This window comes from Gossypium hirsutum, chromosome A10 (genome assembly GCF_007990345.1).
Source record: "Gossypium hirsutum isolate 1008001.06 chromosome A10, Gossypium_hirsutum_v2.1, whole genome shotgun sequence".
NCBI classification, from domain to species: domain Eukaryota; kingdom Viridiplantae; phylum Streptophyta; class Magnoliopsida; order Malvales; family Malvaceae; genus Gossypium; species Gossypium hirsutum.
This window is the reverse complement of record NC_053433.1, coordinates 76,007,709-76,021,969: the sequence shown is the minus strand read 5'-3', so window position 1 is coordinate 76,021,969 and position 14,261 is coordinate 76,007,709. Positions and strand designations below refer to the sequence as shown.

The 14,261-nt window shown below is 34.1% G+C and overlaps 1 protein-coding gene and 1 long non-coding RNA gene across 4 annotated transcripts; one reads left to right on the top strand and one right to left on the bottom strand.

Moving 5' to 3' along the window:
* Positions 1-210: 210 nt before the first annotated feature.
* On the top strand, positions 211-9,056 carry LOC107903792 (uncharacterized). 3 transcript variants are annotated; one of them, XR_001685961.2, is made up of 6 exons: positions 213-436; positions 724-1,065; positions 1,165-1,525; positions 1,665-6,391; positions 7,952-8,050; positions 8,530-9,056. It is a non-coding gene; the product is annotated as an uncharacterized lncRNA (long non-coding RNA). The 3 variants fall into 3 exon arrangements; XR_001685960.2 differs by lacking the exons at positions 1,665-6,391; positions 7,952-8,050; positions 8,530-9,056 and having other exon boundaries at positions 211-436; positions 724-884; positions 994-1,065; positions 1,165-1,538; XR_001685959.2 differs by lacking the exons at positions 1,665-6,391; positions 7,952-8,050; positions 8,530-9,056 and having other exon boundaries at positions 215-436; positions 1,165-1,538.
* Positions 9,057-11,474: 2,418 nt separating this feature from the next.
* On the bottom strand, positions 11,475-13,870 carry LOC107903793 (DEAD-box ATP-dependent RNA helicase 21). Its single transcript, XM_016829961.2, has one exon. It carries the CDS (start codon positions 13,694-13,696, stop codon positions 11,681-11,683), a length of 2,016 nt encoding a protein of 671 aa, XP_016685450.2. The 5' UTR covers positions 13,697-13,870; the 3' UTR covers positions 11,475-11,680.
* Between the last annotated feature and the right edge of the window lie 391 nt (positions 13,871-14,261).

The following is a 14,261-nucleotide window of genomic DNA, read 5'->3' as shown; positions in this document are numbered from 1 at the left end:
AAAGACTATTCAAACAAATAATATTTTTTTTTGAAAAATTTCGACTGGATTTTATTTATTCTTAAAATGAGTAACATTATAAATAACATAAACTTTTGGATCAATGGAATTGGACCCTAAGTAGAAAATAAATAAAGAAAAGGTGGCCCAAAAAGACAAGAGGCCCACAATAAAACAAAATAAACAGAAAAATTAAAGAAACAGAAAACGTCAAATCCAAACATTACATCCAGTCGGTATCAAATAGCTACTATCCACTAAATATCTGACGTTTCGAGTTCCTAGACCAGCTGTTCAAACGATAGCAATTGTCAAGGAGCTTTTCATTTCTGCTATCCCTTCGTCTTCAGATTTCTCTAGATTTCCTTCAATTCGGGTTTCTCAACCATCTCTCCTATCTTCTGCGCTGAAGGCAAGTGAAGGCTGCTTCCTCCAGGTATTTTTCCTCTCCTTTTCTTAAAGCTTCTGTTGCAAGTTCATGGGCTTGACCATTTTCTGATCTATTAACAAAATGGAAGTTGCTTTCTAGAAAAAATTGTTTCTTTCTTTGAATATCTCGGATGACCGCCCTTAACACTGACTTGTCTGTTGCTGTTGAGTTGCATTTTTTTATAACTGTTTTGGAGTCTCCTATTATAACAATTGATTGAAAACCCAGTGAGATACCTAACTTCACTGCTTGTAATCTTGCATATGCCTCCGCCATGATCGGGGACGATATAGCGGAGTGGAGTACTATTTTTGAGGCTAGAAACTCATCCATCTCCCCCCGCACAACCAGGGCCGAGGTCGATCTTGAATATTTGCTGTCGAATGCTGCATCAAAATAGATAGTTGCTTTGACATTTCTTGTGATCTGTCTCTGTCTTCTGTTATCACCTAAAGTATGTGGTTTTTCTTCCGATCCATCAATTTTTGCTATGTAACTTTGAACTCTTTTTGATAAATCTCGTCCTGCTATTGTTTTCCTCTCATGAACAAACTGGTTTCTAGAGCTTCATATAATCCATGCAGCACAGCAGAAAAAGGCGACATTGTTTACTGTTACTTATGGTGAAAACCCAGGTAAGCCAATCCCACAGATTTAACAGAATTTCAGATTTGGAATAGCAGAATTTATGACCCATGAGAGATTAATATTTTGCCATGTTTCTGTTGTTGTAGGGCACTGTCTAAACACTGGTTGCTATCTTCTTCTGTATTTCAACACCGAGGGCAGGAACTATCAGAAGCCACTCTTCTTAGTCTTAAATTCTTTAGAGTAGGAATAAAGTTTCATGAAAGACGCCAAATAGTGATGGCAATTTTTTATGGGAGGTGTAAATTCCATAGTTTCCTATAGAAATTTTTTGTTTCAGTCTGTATTAAAAAAACACTAGGATCCATAGTTGCCTCTTGTAATAGTTTATAGGCACTTCTGGCTGTAAATTCGCCAAAATGTTATCCTCGCCAGACTTGAAAATCGTCATTTTCTTCTTTCGCCAGAGGAATTTGCAGAATCTTCTGTGCAATATTTTTTAGAAAGGTATTTTCAATTAGATCAGCTTTCCACTTTCTTGTTATTGCTTCAATTAAGTCCAAAATTAACTCAATTTCTGTATTGTTGGTGTTGTCGTTGCTTCTATCAATGTCGACTCCTGGAATCCAATGATAATTCCAAACAGAAATTCGGTCTCCTTTTCCAACTCGCCAACATAAACCATCTTGCAGTAACCCTTTTGCTGCCCAAACGCTTTTCCAGGTAAGAGAAGGTAAATTCCCTAATTGTGCATGGATGAAACCTGAGTTTGGATAATATTTAACTTTTAATACTTGTGAATTTGGGAAATTAATAAGGCGCCAACCTTGCTTGGCTAATAAAGCAATATTAAATTGATCAAGACTTCGAAAACCCAAACCACCCTTTTTCTTTTGCAATACATAGATCATTCCAAGCACACCAATGAACGCCCATTTGACCATGACCTTTATGCCACCAGAATTTCGCAATAATGCTCTCAAGATCAGCACATAAAGTTTTAGAAAGTAAAAACAGGCCATTGTATGAAGTAAAAAATAGGCCATTGTATGCGTCGGGATAGCTTGAAGAATAGCCTTAATGAAAACTTCTTTCCCACATTGAGAGAGATGCCAAATACTTAATTGTCAATTCTCTGTTTAAATCTATCTTTTAAGTTTTGAAATGCCTCTTTTTTCCTTCTGCCCACCATATTCGGTAATCCAAGGTAATGCTCTGGATCATTTGAACTTCGTACTCCGAGTATGCGAGTAATTAGTCTCTTTTCTTTCTCTCGGATGTTAGAGCTAAAGAAAACCGTAGAATTATCAAAATTGACTTCTTGTCCTGAACAGTTTCCATGCTCGCGTAGAATTTTTTTTAAGAAACCAGCTCCCCTTTCAGTAGCCTCTTCGAATAAAATGCAATCATCTACAAATAGCAAATGTGATATTTGTGGACCTTTTTTGTTCTCCTTAACCCCTTTTAAGTGCCCTTCTCGAAGTGCCAGTCTCATTAGGCTAGATAAGCCTTTTCCGCAAATCAAAAATAGAAATAGACTCAAATGGTCACCTTGTCATAATCCTCATGTCGGATGAAACATGTCTCCAGTCTGGCCATTAAGTACCACTGAATAGGAAATAGTAGATACACATTTCATAATAGAATCGATCCAATTTGGGTCAAAACCCATTTTCCTCATCATCTCCTGTACAAAAGTCCATTCGACTCTATCATATACTTTACTCGTATCCAGTTTAACTGCCATCAATCCCTTTTCCCTATTTTTTTCCTCTTTAGGGTATGTAAAATTTCGAATGCCAATAATACGTTATCTAAAATTAATCTTCCTAGCACAAAAGCACTCTGTGCATCGTCAATGCACTTCTCCAAAACTCCTTTAAAATGATTAGCAATAGTCTTTGCCATTATTTTATAAATGACATTACATAAGCTAATAGGACGAAAATGAGAGAGGTTGATTGGATTTAATTTTTTTAGGAATAAGCATAATATGCGTGGTATTAATTAGACTAACCTTCATGCTTCCATTCAGATGTTGAAGACAGAAAATTGAGACCTCGTCCTAAAAAATATGCCAACATTTTTGAAAAAACAAGGCTGGAAAACCATCTTTACCTGGTGCTTTTGTAGCGCCCATACTTGTTAGTGCCTCCCAAATCTCCTCCTTTGTATATTCCTAGAAATAGGATTTAGCGGTTTCTGCCATTTCTTGCAAATCTTCCGTCTCTCTTCTATTTGTATTCTGTAATTTCTGAATGTAATTTTTTCGTCATCTTTGTGCTGCGAGACTATGAAAAAAAACTGTATTTCTGTCCCCAACTTTTAGCCAATTTACTCTAGCTCTTTGCTTCTAATATCTTTCATCTTTATCAATCTCAAAGTTCAATTGCAACTTCGTGTCAATCAGCTCTGCTAAATTATTATCACTCCTCTCAATTTCCATAAAATCAAACAACTTTGAAGCCAAGAGTTCTTTTTTCTGTTTTCTAGATAAACAGATTTGTACAGCCCATTTATCCAAGCCCTTTCTAAGGCAATCCAGCTTCTGTAAAAGATCACCTGATGTTGTTTCCCACATGAGTTTAACTTTAGTTTCGAATGATTCCACCAAGACCCACCATGCTTCGAATTTAAAGTTTTCCAACTCATCCTATTATCTTCTTTTTTTTTGTGGTGATTAAAAGAGGGCAATGATCAGAGATCGAGTGCACCAAATGTTGAATGGTGGTTTCAGGAAACTTAGACATCCAATTCTCGTTGGCCACGCCTCTGTCCAAACGCTTTCGAATATTTGTTTTTGGTAAATTCCCCCTTTCCCAAGTAAACCAATTTCCAAAATAGCTTACATTCATCAGTTGACAATCTTCTAGAGCGTTATGGAAAACTTCCGTTCTTTTTTCTTCTCTAGGTAGCCTTCCTTTTTTTCGAAACCATACATGATTTCATTAAAATCTCCACAAAAAAACCAATGGAGTTCCTCATTGCTTCTCAAATTCTTTAGTAGGTTCCATGATCCATCCTTATTTTGTGCATAAGGAGAACCGTAGAAGCCTGTAAATCTCTATTGCTATCCATTATTATGGTCGTCAATGAGTATGTTAATGTTCCTTTTTTAGAAGCTCTGAAGCGTAATAAAAACATTGCCTTTCCAAGCCAAACATAAACCTCCTCTTGGACCATCGAGATCCACATTAATGCCATTGATAAGACCACAACTTCTTCGCCCTCGTTCCATCTATATTTTATTTATCTTCGTCTTTATGAAGAAGACCATTTGGGGAATATGTGTCTTCAGCGTATGCCGAAGCCTGCGAATAATCCGTGGGTTCCCCAAACCACGGACATTCCAACTTAAGATTTCCATTGTGGTCGTTCGGCTTGCCTTTTGGCAGCCGCCGATGATAAAAAGGTTATTTTCCAACAATCTCCTACTTCTTGCTGTTGCAATGTTGCATTCTTGCAATGTTGCATTCTTCTCTTATTGTTTGGTTTGCACTTTCTCCTTGATGTCTTTTTTTTCCTTCCTCTCCAATTAGCACCATTTCCTCCAAATCATGTTCCATTGCTGAATGGGTTTGTTTGGCCATTAAATTTTCCCTCCATTTTGATGAAGAGGGACAAATACCTTGCAAGTTAATCCCCAAAACGGGATCAATTGAGACTCTAATTTCTGACTTAGTCCTCACTCCTCATGGCCTATTTTCTAAGTTGCGCCTGGTGATGAGACTTGCATCCATTTCGTCTTCTCCATCTTCACGTAACCAGATATTGTTCATTGCTAATGCTCTTTTAGATTGCGCTCTCAAAGACAGATCCTAGCCCATAACTGCCACTTCCACCCCCAACGACATTTTTGCTTCACAATAAGAATCTTTATGACCCAGGCGACCACAATAGAAACAAAAAAGAGTTAGCCTTTCATATTTGAATCTGATATATGAGCAGTTCCTTGCAAAATACACCTCCTTTTTCCTTTTTAATGATTAACGGACGTCCAATTAGACTCAAATTCTCATAAAATTCCTTCTGGCTTTCCCCAGATCTGAGCTATCATTCTCCAAAAATTGGCCCAAAAAATCACCCAGTTGCCTTGCCAAATTTTTTGAAAAAAACCCTATTAGAATATCATGGATCTGTACCCAAAAAGGAGTAAAAATTAAAGGGATTTTTAATGGATCCTCCCCCCTTTGTAGTGTGTGAAGAATCAGGAGATGATTATTGAAGGTCCATGGAGATCCTTTTAAAACTCTGCCCATATCCATAACATAAAAAAATTGAAACATAAAATGTTTTTCCCCAAGATCTCGGATCTGAACACCTCTAACTGGGTGCCATAGATTTGCCATGGTGCTTTTCTGTAATATCCCGAATTAGGGCCTAATCGGAATAGTGGTTTTGTGACCACAAATTCGAGATAGAAATAATTATTTAAATAATTATTTTGAGGTATATGATATGATTGCATGATTGTATGAAAATTTCGTGAAGAAATTCTATGCATAAAGTGCTTAATTTGAAGTTAGGGACTAAATTGAATAAGTTACAAAACTTGCATTCTAGAAGTTTCTAGTATGAAATTGCTTTGAAATATTAATTAGGAGGTCTTAAATAGCAATTTGACCAATTTCAAAGTTTATGGACAAATATTGGTCATGAATGGAATTTTTGGAAAGTTTAGTAGTAAGGGCATTTTGGTCATTTAGGGGTAAAATGAATTAAAATACAAAATTAAAAGCCAATTTTGCACATCTTCTTCACCATGGACGTGTATACCAAGGGAGACTCCATGGCTAGGGTTTCCAAGCTTCCAAACTCGATTGTAAGTCTGTTCTAGCCTCGTTTTTAATGATTTTTACGTTTTTGGAGTCCTGGTAACTTGATTTAGCTTATGCTAGCAATAATTCAACCTAGGGTTCATATTTGGAAAAATACCCATAGGTGAAATTTGTGTATTTTAGTGTTTTATGATAGAATATGAGGTTTTAAATTATGTTAGATAACTTGTGCTACTCGGTTTTAAGTGAAAACGAGCAAAATGGCTTAATCGGTAAAAATACCTAATAGTCATAAGTACATGATAGAGTGAGAATTTGATGTTTCCATAGAAGGGAAAAATGATCAGCATGCCATAAAACATAAGAAAATAGGATGAAGTTTAATTTCCGAACCTTGGGGCAAAAGTGAAAATATGCAAAAGTTTAGGGGTCAAAATGAAAATTTTTAAAATATGATTTTTGGACCCGTATGGATAGTGTGACTAATTATTAGGCTAAATGTGATATTATAGATGAAGGAAATCGAGATTCGGGCTTAAATCGGGAAAATACAAGGTTATGGACTAAAATGGTAAATTGCTGTTTCTGGATCGAGGTAAGTTCGTATGATAATAATAATGCAATGTTATGTTTGAATTATATTTCTTACTATTATTGCATATATTTTATGATTTAATATATTGAAAAAGTTAATGGAATGGTGTTTATGATGTGGAAATATGACATGAAAGAATGTTACATGAAATGCAAGAAAATGAAGATACATGACAAGTGATATATGAAATATGTGATATATGTTATGTAAATTCTTAAAAGCTGATTTGATATTTGAGTTCTGTCTTATTATACTATGAATGGACAATTGGTACTATGGATAGTGAGATCGACACTTCGAGTAAATTCGTACATAAATAATCTATCGATTCTTTTTATTTTATTATATTTTGATATCATATGAAATGTGGCTGCCTATCAAATGGTTATTTGATGTAAATTATAAATTTAAATTGATTACGGACAATTTAGTAAAATGTTGAAAAATGAGGAATTTCCCGATTGAACCTTCGGAATAAAAACGATACGAATGATCTATTGTGAGGTCGCATGTGGAGTACTAAGTGCAGGCTACTATGCGTACTCGAAAACTGTGATCACGTGTGTAGTACTAAGTGCAGGCTCCTACGTGTACCAGACTGTTGGTTGCATGTGTAGTACTAAGTGCAGGCTACTATGCGTACAGATAGCTTCAGCTACAAGTGTGGAAATGGGAAAATGTGCAGGCAATTGTGTATCTGTTATTATTCCGATGAGTTCAACTGGAAATCGATTAAATGAAAATACATGTGAAAGTGATTATGTGATGAACAAGTACAAGTATATTTTTATTTGAATTTATGAGCAATATGCTCAATATTTGAGCGAACCTCGGTAAAATGGAATGGATTAAGTGAAATTGTGTAAAAGTGAACTTTAGTAGTAAAATAGTATTAGACAGCAGCAGTGCATGAGTTTGAAAATTCACCAAAAATTGTGTAAGTTGAATTAAATTTTAAAAAAAATATGGAAATAAATATTAATGAGTCTATTTTCACATGAAAGAAATAGAAAAAGCAAAAGAATTCTATATTGTGTGATATTTGAATTCTTGTGAAATAGGGTCTGAATGAATTCGAGATCCCCTGTTCTGACTTTAGAAATTCACCGTAAATTGTAAAAAAATTATTGAGAGTCATACCTTACATGCATGGATTCCTTATTGAATCTAATTTTAAGGGAAAAAAACGGAATGGTTGTTGGAATCCTGTAAAGGGAGAAATTTGGTTCGTAGTGCACAGGGTCAGAGTAGTCATACCCTGAAATAGGGGAGACTTTAAATAATAAACTGTACTAAATGGCCTGACCAAAAATTCTAGAAAAAAATTAGTAAGTAGACATATGAGTCTAGTTTCATATAAAATTTATGGAATTTGATTTTGAGTTTTGTAACTTGAGATATGATTTTTTTTAACACCAGGACTTCAGAAAACAGCGTGTCCTGAATATGTGTAATTGTACAATTATAGTGTTTTATCTTGAAAAGCATGGTAATAATTGCTTATTATTTTCATATGAACTTACTAAGCGTAAAGCTTACCCATCCTCTCCATTTTTTTAGTATTGGCAGGTCGGCTCGGGGTTGGAGATCGTCAGAGGCAAAATCACACTATCAAACTATCATTTTTGAGAAAATTAATTCAAATATTAGAAATATCAAGTGAGTGGCATGTATAGGAAGTTGGTTTGTGATATTTATTTTTACTATGATTTTGACCATACGTATCAATCTGCATTGAGTTATCGTATAAAATCATGAGATGTGGTCCTTATCCATTATGGTTTATAAGTTTAATTAATCGTGCAATGTCCTATGTTTTGATGTGATGATATAGTTAGCTTTGTTTGTTATGCATGTGTTCGAAAAGTTATGAATTAAATGAAATTTTATGGCCCGGTTTTTGTCTATATGTATTGTTAAGTCTGGTAATGCCTCGTACTCTGTTCCGGCCTTGGATACGGGTAAGGGGTGTTACATTTTTATTGCTGGAAAGTGAATAATACTTGCTGTTAAAAAATAGCCCACTAGAGGAAAATTTCGTTCTTCCCTTTCCAAACTCGGCTCAATTTGTACTTGTAAAATTGCTTCTCCTTCTTCATCAAGTGTTAATTCAGCGAATTCTATTTCCATGATTGCAGGTCTTGACTGAGATCCCCTTTATGCGTGTTGCTCTGACGGGTGAGAGAAGAATTCTGGCAGGTAGCCACCGTCAAGACTGGCTTAAAACAGACGAAAAATAAAAAACTAATTTCGTACTAGAGAGGCAGACGAGTTTCGTGCCAGAGAGGCAGACTCTTTATCTATTATTATATTTATATTCATATAATATATAAAATAACTACTAAGGGAGTCTTATGGAATAAACTGAATCAAAATCGACTTTTTTTTCCCTTTATATTTTTATTTTTGTAGGATTATAATTATATTTTAAATTATTATAAAATTTTATTACTTCCGTTAAACCCAAATGAAAATTTCAATTTCTTGATTTATTATTCTTATTAAACACCCATTTTTCACTTTTTTTATTAAATTAGCTAGTTACTTTGTAATCTATTCAATTTAATCCTCATTAAACTTGTTTAATGAATTTAGGTGTTAACATTTGTGTATAAGATTATTCTCATTTTCCTATCAATGCACAGATTCTCCAAATTTTATGTTTTTCTAACTTGTTTTGTTTTCTAGGATCAAAGTGAGGAAGTTTTTGTAGTTTTCTAATTTTCTCTTTTAGGATCAAAGTGAAAAGAGAAATCCTTTTATAGTCACTATTTTAGTTACACCAATTTTTTTTAATGTTTTTCCTTTAATTTAATTAGTACCACAAATAGAATAATATCTAATTTTGTGAGCTATATTTAATATGTTAGTAGTTTTTCTAAACAATATTTTGATAGTTTTGATTTGTGTATTAAGTTTCATGTTTTTTTTATATATAATTTTTTATTTAAGCTAAGCATTACTATGCAATATTTTTTCCTATTATTTAAGTAATAATATTTTTTTATGAAGTAATTTTTATTATCTATCAGATGTCTTTTTATTGTTACAATTATTTAGAAAAATTAGTTCTTTGTTTTATATTTTTGTAATATTTTGGTTTTTTGATTTTTTTTAGCAATCATTTAGTTAGTTTTTCATAATAAATATTATTATAGTTATTATAATTTTTTACAAAATTTAATTATAATTACACTCAAAAAATTTTCAAATCTAGTTACACCATATAATAATTTGTAAATATTAAATTACTTTTTAATATAGACACTATCTATAAAATACATTTTTTTTATTTTACAATTTTTAATATTTTTTCCTTTATTTTTTATTTTCATTTTCATTTTATTAGCAATCATGCAATTAATTTTTCTAATAAATATTACTAAATTATATCTATTTAGCTTAATTGATCTTGTTTGATTATCATTTTAAATTCATTAACATCCACGAGCAAAACCAAAAATCTTTTTAGGGGCCGAAATTAAATTTTAATTTTTACGATAGAAAAAATACAATTCTACCATTTTTAAGAGACCATATCTTTAAAATTTTTAAAAGATTAAATCAACTTTTTATATTTTTAAAGGGGACTAAAGTATAATTTTATTTTTACTAATTTAAAATTTTAAAAATTTTGAAGGATCCATATAGAATTTTTATTTTATTTTATGGGGGTCGAGCCCTACTAGCCCCTCATTTTGCCATTGATAACACTATATAATAATATTTTTGAAGGAGCACTAAATAATAATATTTTATATTATTTTAATTAAACTTGACTGTTAATATACTCACTATTAAATTTCATCTTTACTTTTACATTATATTTCATTTCATGTTTAATTAACTGTGTTTCTTCTATGTTAATTTGAGACTATTCTTTTCCTATTGTATTACTAATATTTCCTTCAGATTAATATTACTCACAAATTTTCATTTCATTACAATTTCGAATCTTTTTACTATTTATTTTCATAAAGCAGTTCATTTTGAGGAAAAAACTTTATAACTTGATTTTTTTTCAAGTTTTTGGATTTTATTAGAAGCTTGAATCAGATTTTGTTTTTTACTCTATGAATATTAGGTTTTAGTTTTAAATTATCTTCATTTAGACTTTATGCATCTTAGTTTTTTGATAGAAAAATTGTAGTTTTAATTCGATTTAAATGGTTGAAATATTTGAGTAAAATATCATTTAATTGATCATCGTTATTATTATTATTATTATGCTAAAAAAAATTACACAGGCTCATTGTTTTCCAAATTAAGGTGTAAGACTTTTCAAAAAGTTATTGAAGAAATTTAACGACACAATTTTTGGCTGTAAAAATCTTCAAAATTTTAATATATATATATATATAATCTCAAAACACAAGGATTCAGCCAATATTTGGTATGAAAAATGAAAAGTTAATCTCAAAACACGCGATTCAGTACAATAATCAAGAAGAATTAGACAAAAAACCTTGAACAAAAGCAACTCCTAGAACACAGCCTTTTGTTCCCAGAACACTCTAGGTTTGTAATTTTGCTACTCTGAACTATATCACCTAGTACATCTTTCCAGGAAACCTTGTAACTTGAAAACCACCAACGTTGCAAGAAAGTTCTTAAATACTAAATATTCTATCACGAAGTAAAGGCTTCTGTTCCAAGCCAATATAATCATTCTTACATTCACAAAATATCCTACCCCTAATGTCTTACCCATATAAGTTACATTCAATCTATTGGTGAATACCTGACTGCTACAAAGGCAGTAACTTTCTCATGCTCTACTTAATATGTCACAAGCATGCAATGAGGGATAGTCAATTCAAATTGTCATTCAAAACACTTATAATGCCTTTCATGCACATCTACCTATAATAAGCATATATAACGGAGATATTTCTTCTTCCCTTCTTCAGTCCTGCATGCTTGGATCACGTAGTTTTTTTATTTTTTATTTTTTTTCCTTTGGAACATAAAATTAAATGTTAGCAAACATGAAACAGTGAAACAAGCAACCCTACATTATAGCTTCTACAAATGTTACTATCCTAAAGAAATAAAATAGAAATCAGTAACCTCAAATGAAAAATATTTCAAAAAGTTCAACATCTTCCTATTACCAAGTACTGCTGCAGCACTTTAAAGTAAAGTTGACAAATACCAAGTTCAAATTTTACAATTGGAATGCCAGTGCAATTACTTGTGAGCAGCAATGATCAATATATTGGCAACTACAATACCATACTACAGCTAAGCAAATTGGGGGCTTGAATTTTCACATGTCAATAAAAACTCTCAGTGAGCAAAAACAGTGTCATTGCGCCTAGGAGGTCTATCAGGAATTGTTCCTGGTTTAAACTTAGAAGCTTCATGCTTTGCCAGCTCAGGAGGGACAGGGCTGCCACTTTGAACAAGCATCTGCTTATGATCAAAGAAGACATCAGTGTCATGGAGAGTCAAAAATGTTGTGGCCAGACCAGTTTTGCCTGCACGTCCTGTTCTTCTAATACAATGTGTGTACATTTCAATACTATTCGGCATATCATAGTTAATGACGTTAGCCACATCAGGAATATCAATCTCACGCCCTGCAACATCTGTAGCAACAAGAACATTGAATCTCTTGGCCCTAAAACCGTCAAGGCTAATTTCCTTCTGCTCCTGCGATCTTCCACCATGCAAAGTTGTTACCTTATAACCAGCCTTATCCAGATTCTTAGAAATAGTATCAGCATTCTTCTTAGTATTGACAAACACGATTGCTGTCTTGTCCCCAAGATCATCAAGCAATTTCTGCAATCTTGGAAACTTCTCTGATTCCTTCATCATTATCACATGTTTAGAAATTAAATCAGTAGCCTTTCCAGCAGTACCAATAGTGACCACAACAGGATTCCTCAAATGCTTCCTAGCTAGCCGCTCCACAGCTGGAGGCATTGCAGCACTAAACATATAACTAGTCCTATATATCCTTTTTTCATCTAGCTCCTCATCTTCATTCTCTGGTTTCAAATTACTAGATGGCGTAGCATCCAATACACCCACAACTTGGGGCTCAAAACCCGAATCTATCATCCTATCAGCCTCATCAAGAACCACATAATTGCACTGATTGAAGACAGCATACCGCCTCTCTAAACAATCCAGCAACCGACCAGGCATAGCAATAACAACCTCACACCCTTGTCTAATCCTAAACCGTTGTTCCTCTATTGACTGATCACCAACAATAGGAACGACCTTAATACCCAAATAATGCGCAAACTTCATAGTTTCATCTTCAATTTGTTGAGCAAGTTCACGAGTTGGGGCCATAACAACAGTGTATGGCCCCTCAGCTTCATTCTCTTCACTAGGAGGTAATCTAGAAATATAAGAAAGCATTGGCCAAACAAAAGCAGCAGTCTTACCGAATCCTGTCTCGGCGATCCCAATCACATCCCTTTGCTGCAATCCTAGAAGAATCGCAGCCATCTGTAACGGGGAAGGCTTCTTATACCCTACACTCTCCACAGCTTTCAACAACTCGGAACTCAATTTACTCTCACTCCAACTCCTCATTGGCCGTGGAATCTTCGACCCTTCATGGGAAGTGTTGAAATCTTCCCTAAAAAACCTCCAGTCACGTTCAGTCATTTCTTCAAGCTTCTTTTCAGACCAATGCTTATCAACTCTCATATCGAATGTATCGTAAGTATTAGCTGCAGCTTCTTTTAACCTCTGCACCACGGCTTCCTCCGGCTTCTCTTCAACCCCTTCTTTTTTTCTAATCTCTTCTCTCATCTCCTCATTTTTGGCGGCCAGCTTTTTCTGGTCCCTGCGATCCATTCCAGCCCTAAACCCTCGGTCAAACAAAAGCAGTGCTTCGTGAGGGTTTCTGTACAAAGAATTCATGTCTCCGGAAGTATCTTCGGTGTTCTCCCAATCGAGAGAAAACCTAAATTTCTCGCTAGGTTTAATAACCCTCTTTTTAGGCTTTTTGGATCCGAGGTACTGCTTCTTAATTGCAGCTAGCTTATCCAATTCCTTTTCCCTTTCCCTCTCAGCTAGCTTATCCAACCGCGCCCGCTCTCGAGCCTTGGCTTCCTCCTCCCTCTCACGTTCACGGTTCCTCCGGTCGGATTCGCGATCCCTCTCCCGCTGCCGTTCGAGGTCGCGGCGGTCGTAGGAGTCGGAGGAGGGCTTAGCAGAATGGGAATAAGAGGTATTGTTGGCGGTGTCATTAGAACGGCGGAGGTCTTCGAGGCGGCGCTGGAGCGAAAGGTGTTGGCGTTGGACTTTGGTAAAAAAGACGGGTTTAGGAGGATTCATGATGGTGGATAAAAGGGGTTTTCGCTTGGTTAATTGCAGGAGGGGAAGATTGGGTAACTCACAATACTCGAAGGATTTTTGAGGCTCTTTACTTATTCGTCAACTTCCTCTGCAAAGTATTTTCTAATCAATTAAGTGAACAGTTTATCAATTTTATTCAATACAATCCAATCTCGCCACGTCCCTTATTCCGCTTATGTCTCATTCGCCCGGTCCTTGTGTTTTAATTCCTGAAGTAAGGGTTAATGTACCTGAGTTTGGCATGAAAACTTCAATGTGCTATTTCTTTAAACACTATCAAAGTTAACCCCCTTAAAAAAATTTGAAAAAAAGCACTTGTCAAGTGCTGATTGTGTAAAATTTTTAAACTTAATAGTGTTAAACTTAGGTACTAACAAAAAAATATATAAGTAGAACTTTTATACCAAGTACCATTTGGCATATTAACCTTGAATGTAGTTATTCTTATCATATATAAATTCTTAATGTCATTTAACTTTTTTTCATATAATTTTTTTACTCTTTTTTTTCGAAATTTTCTATTCTTAATGTTTTTATTTTTGAG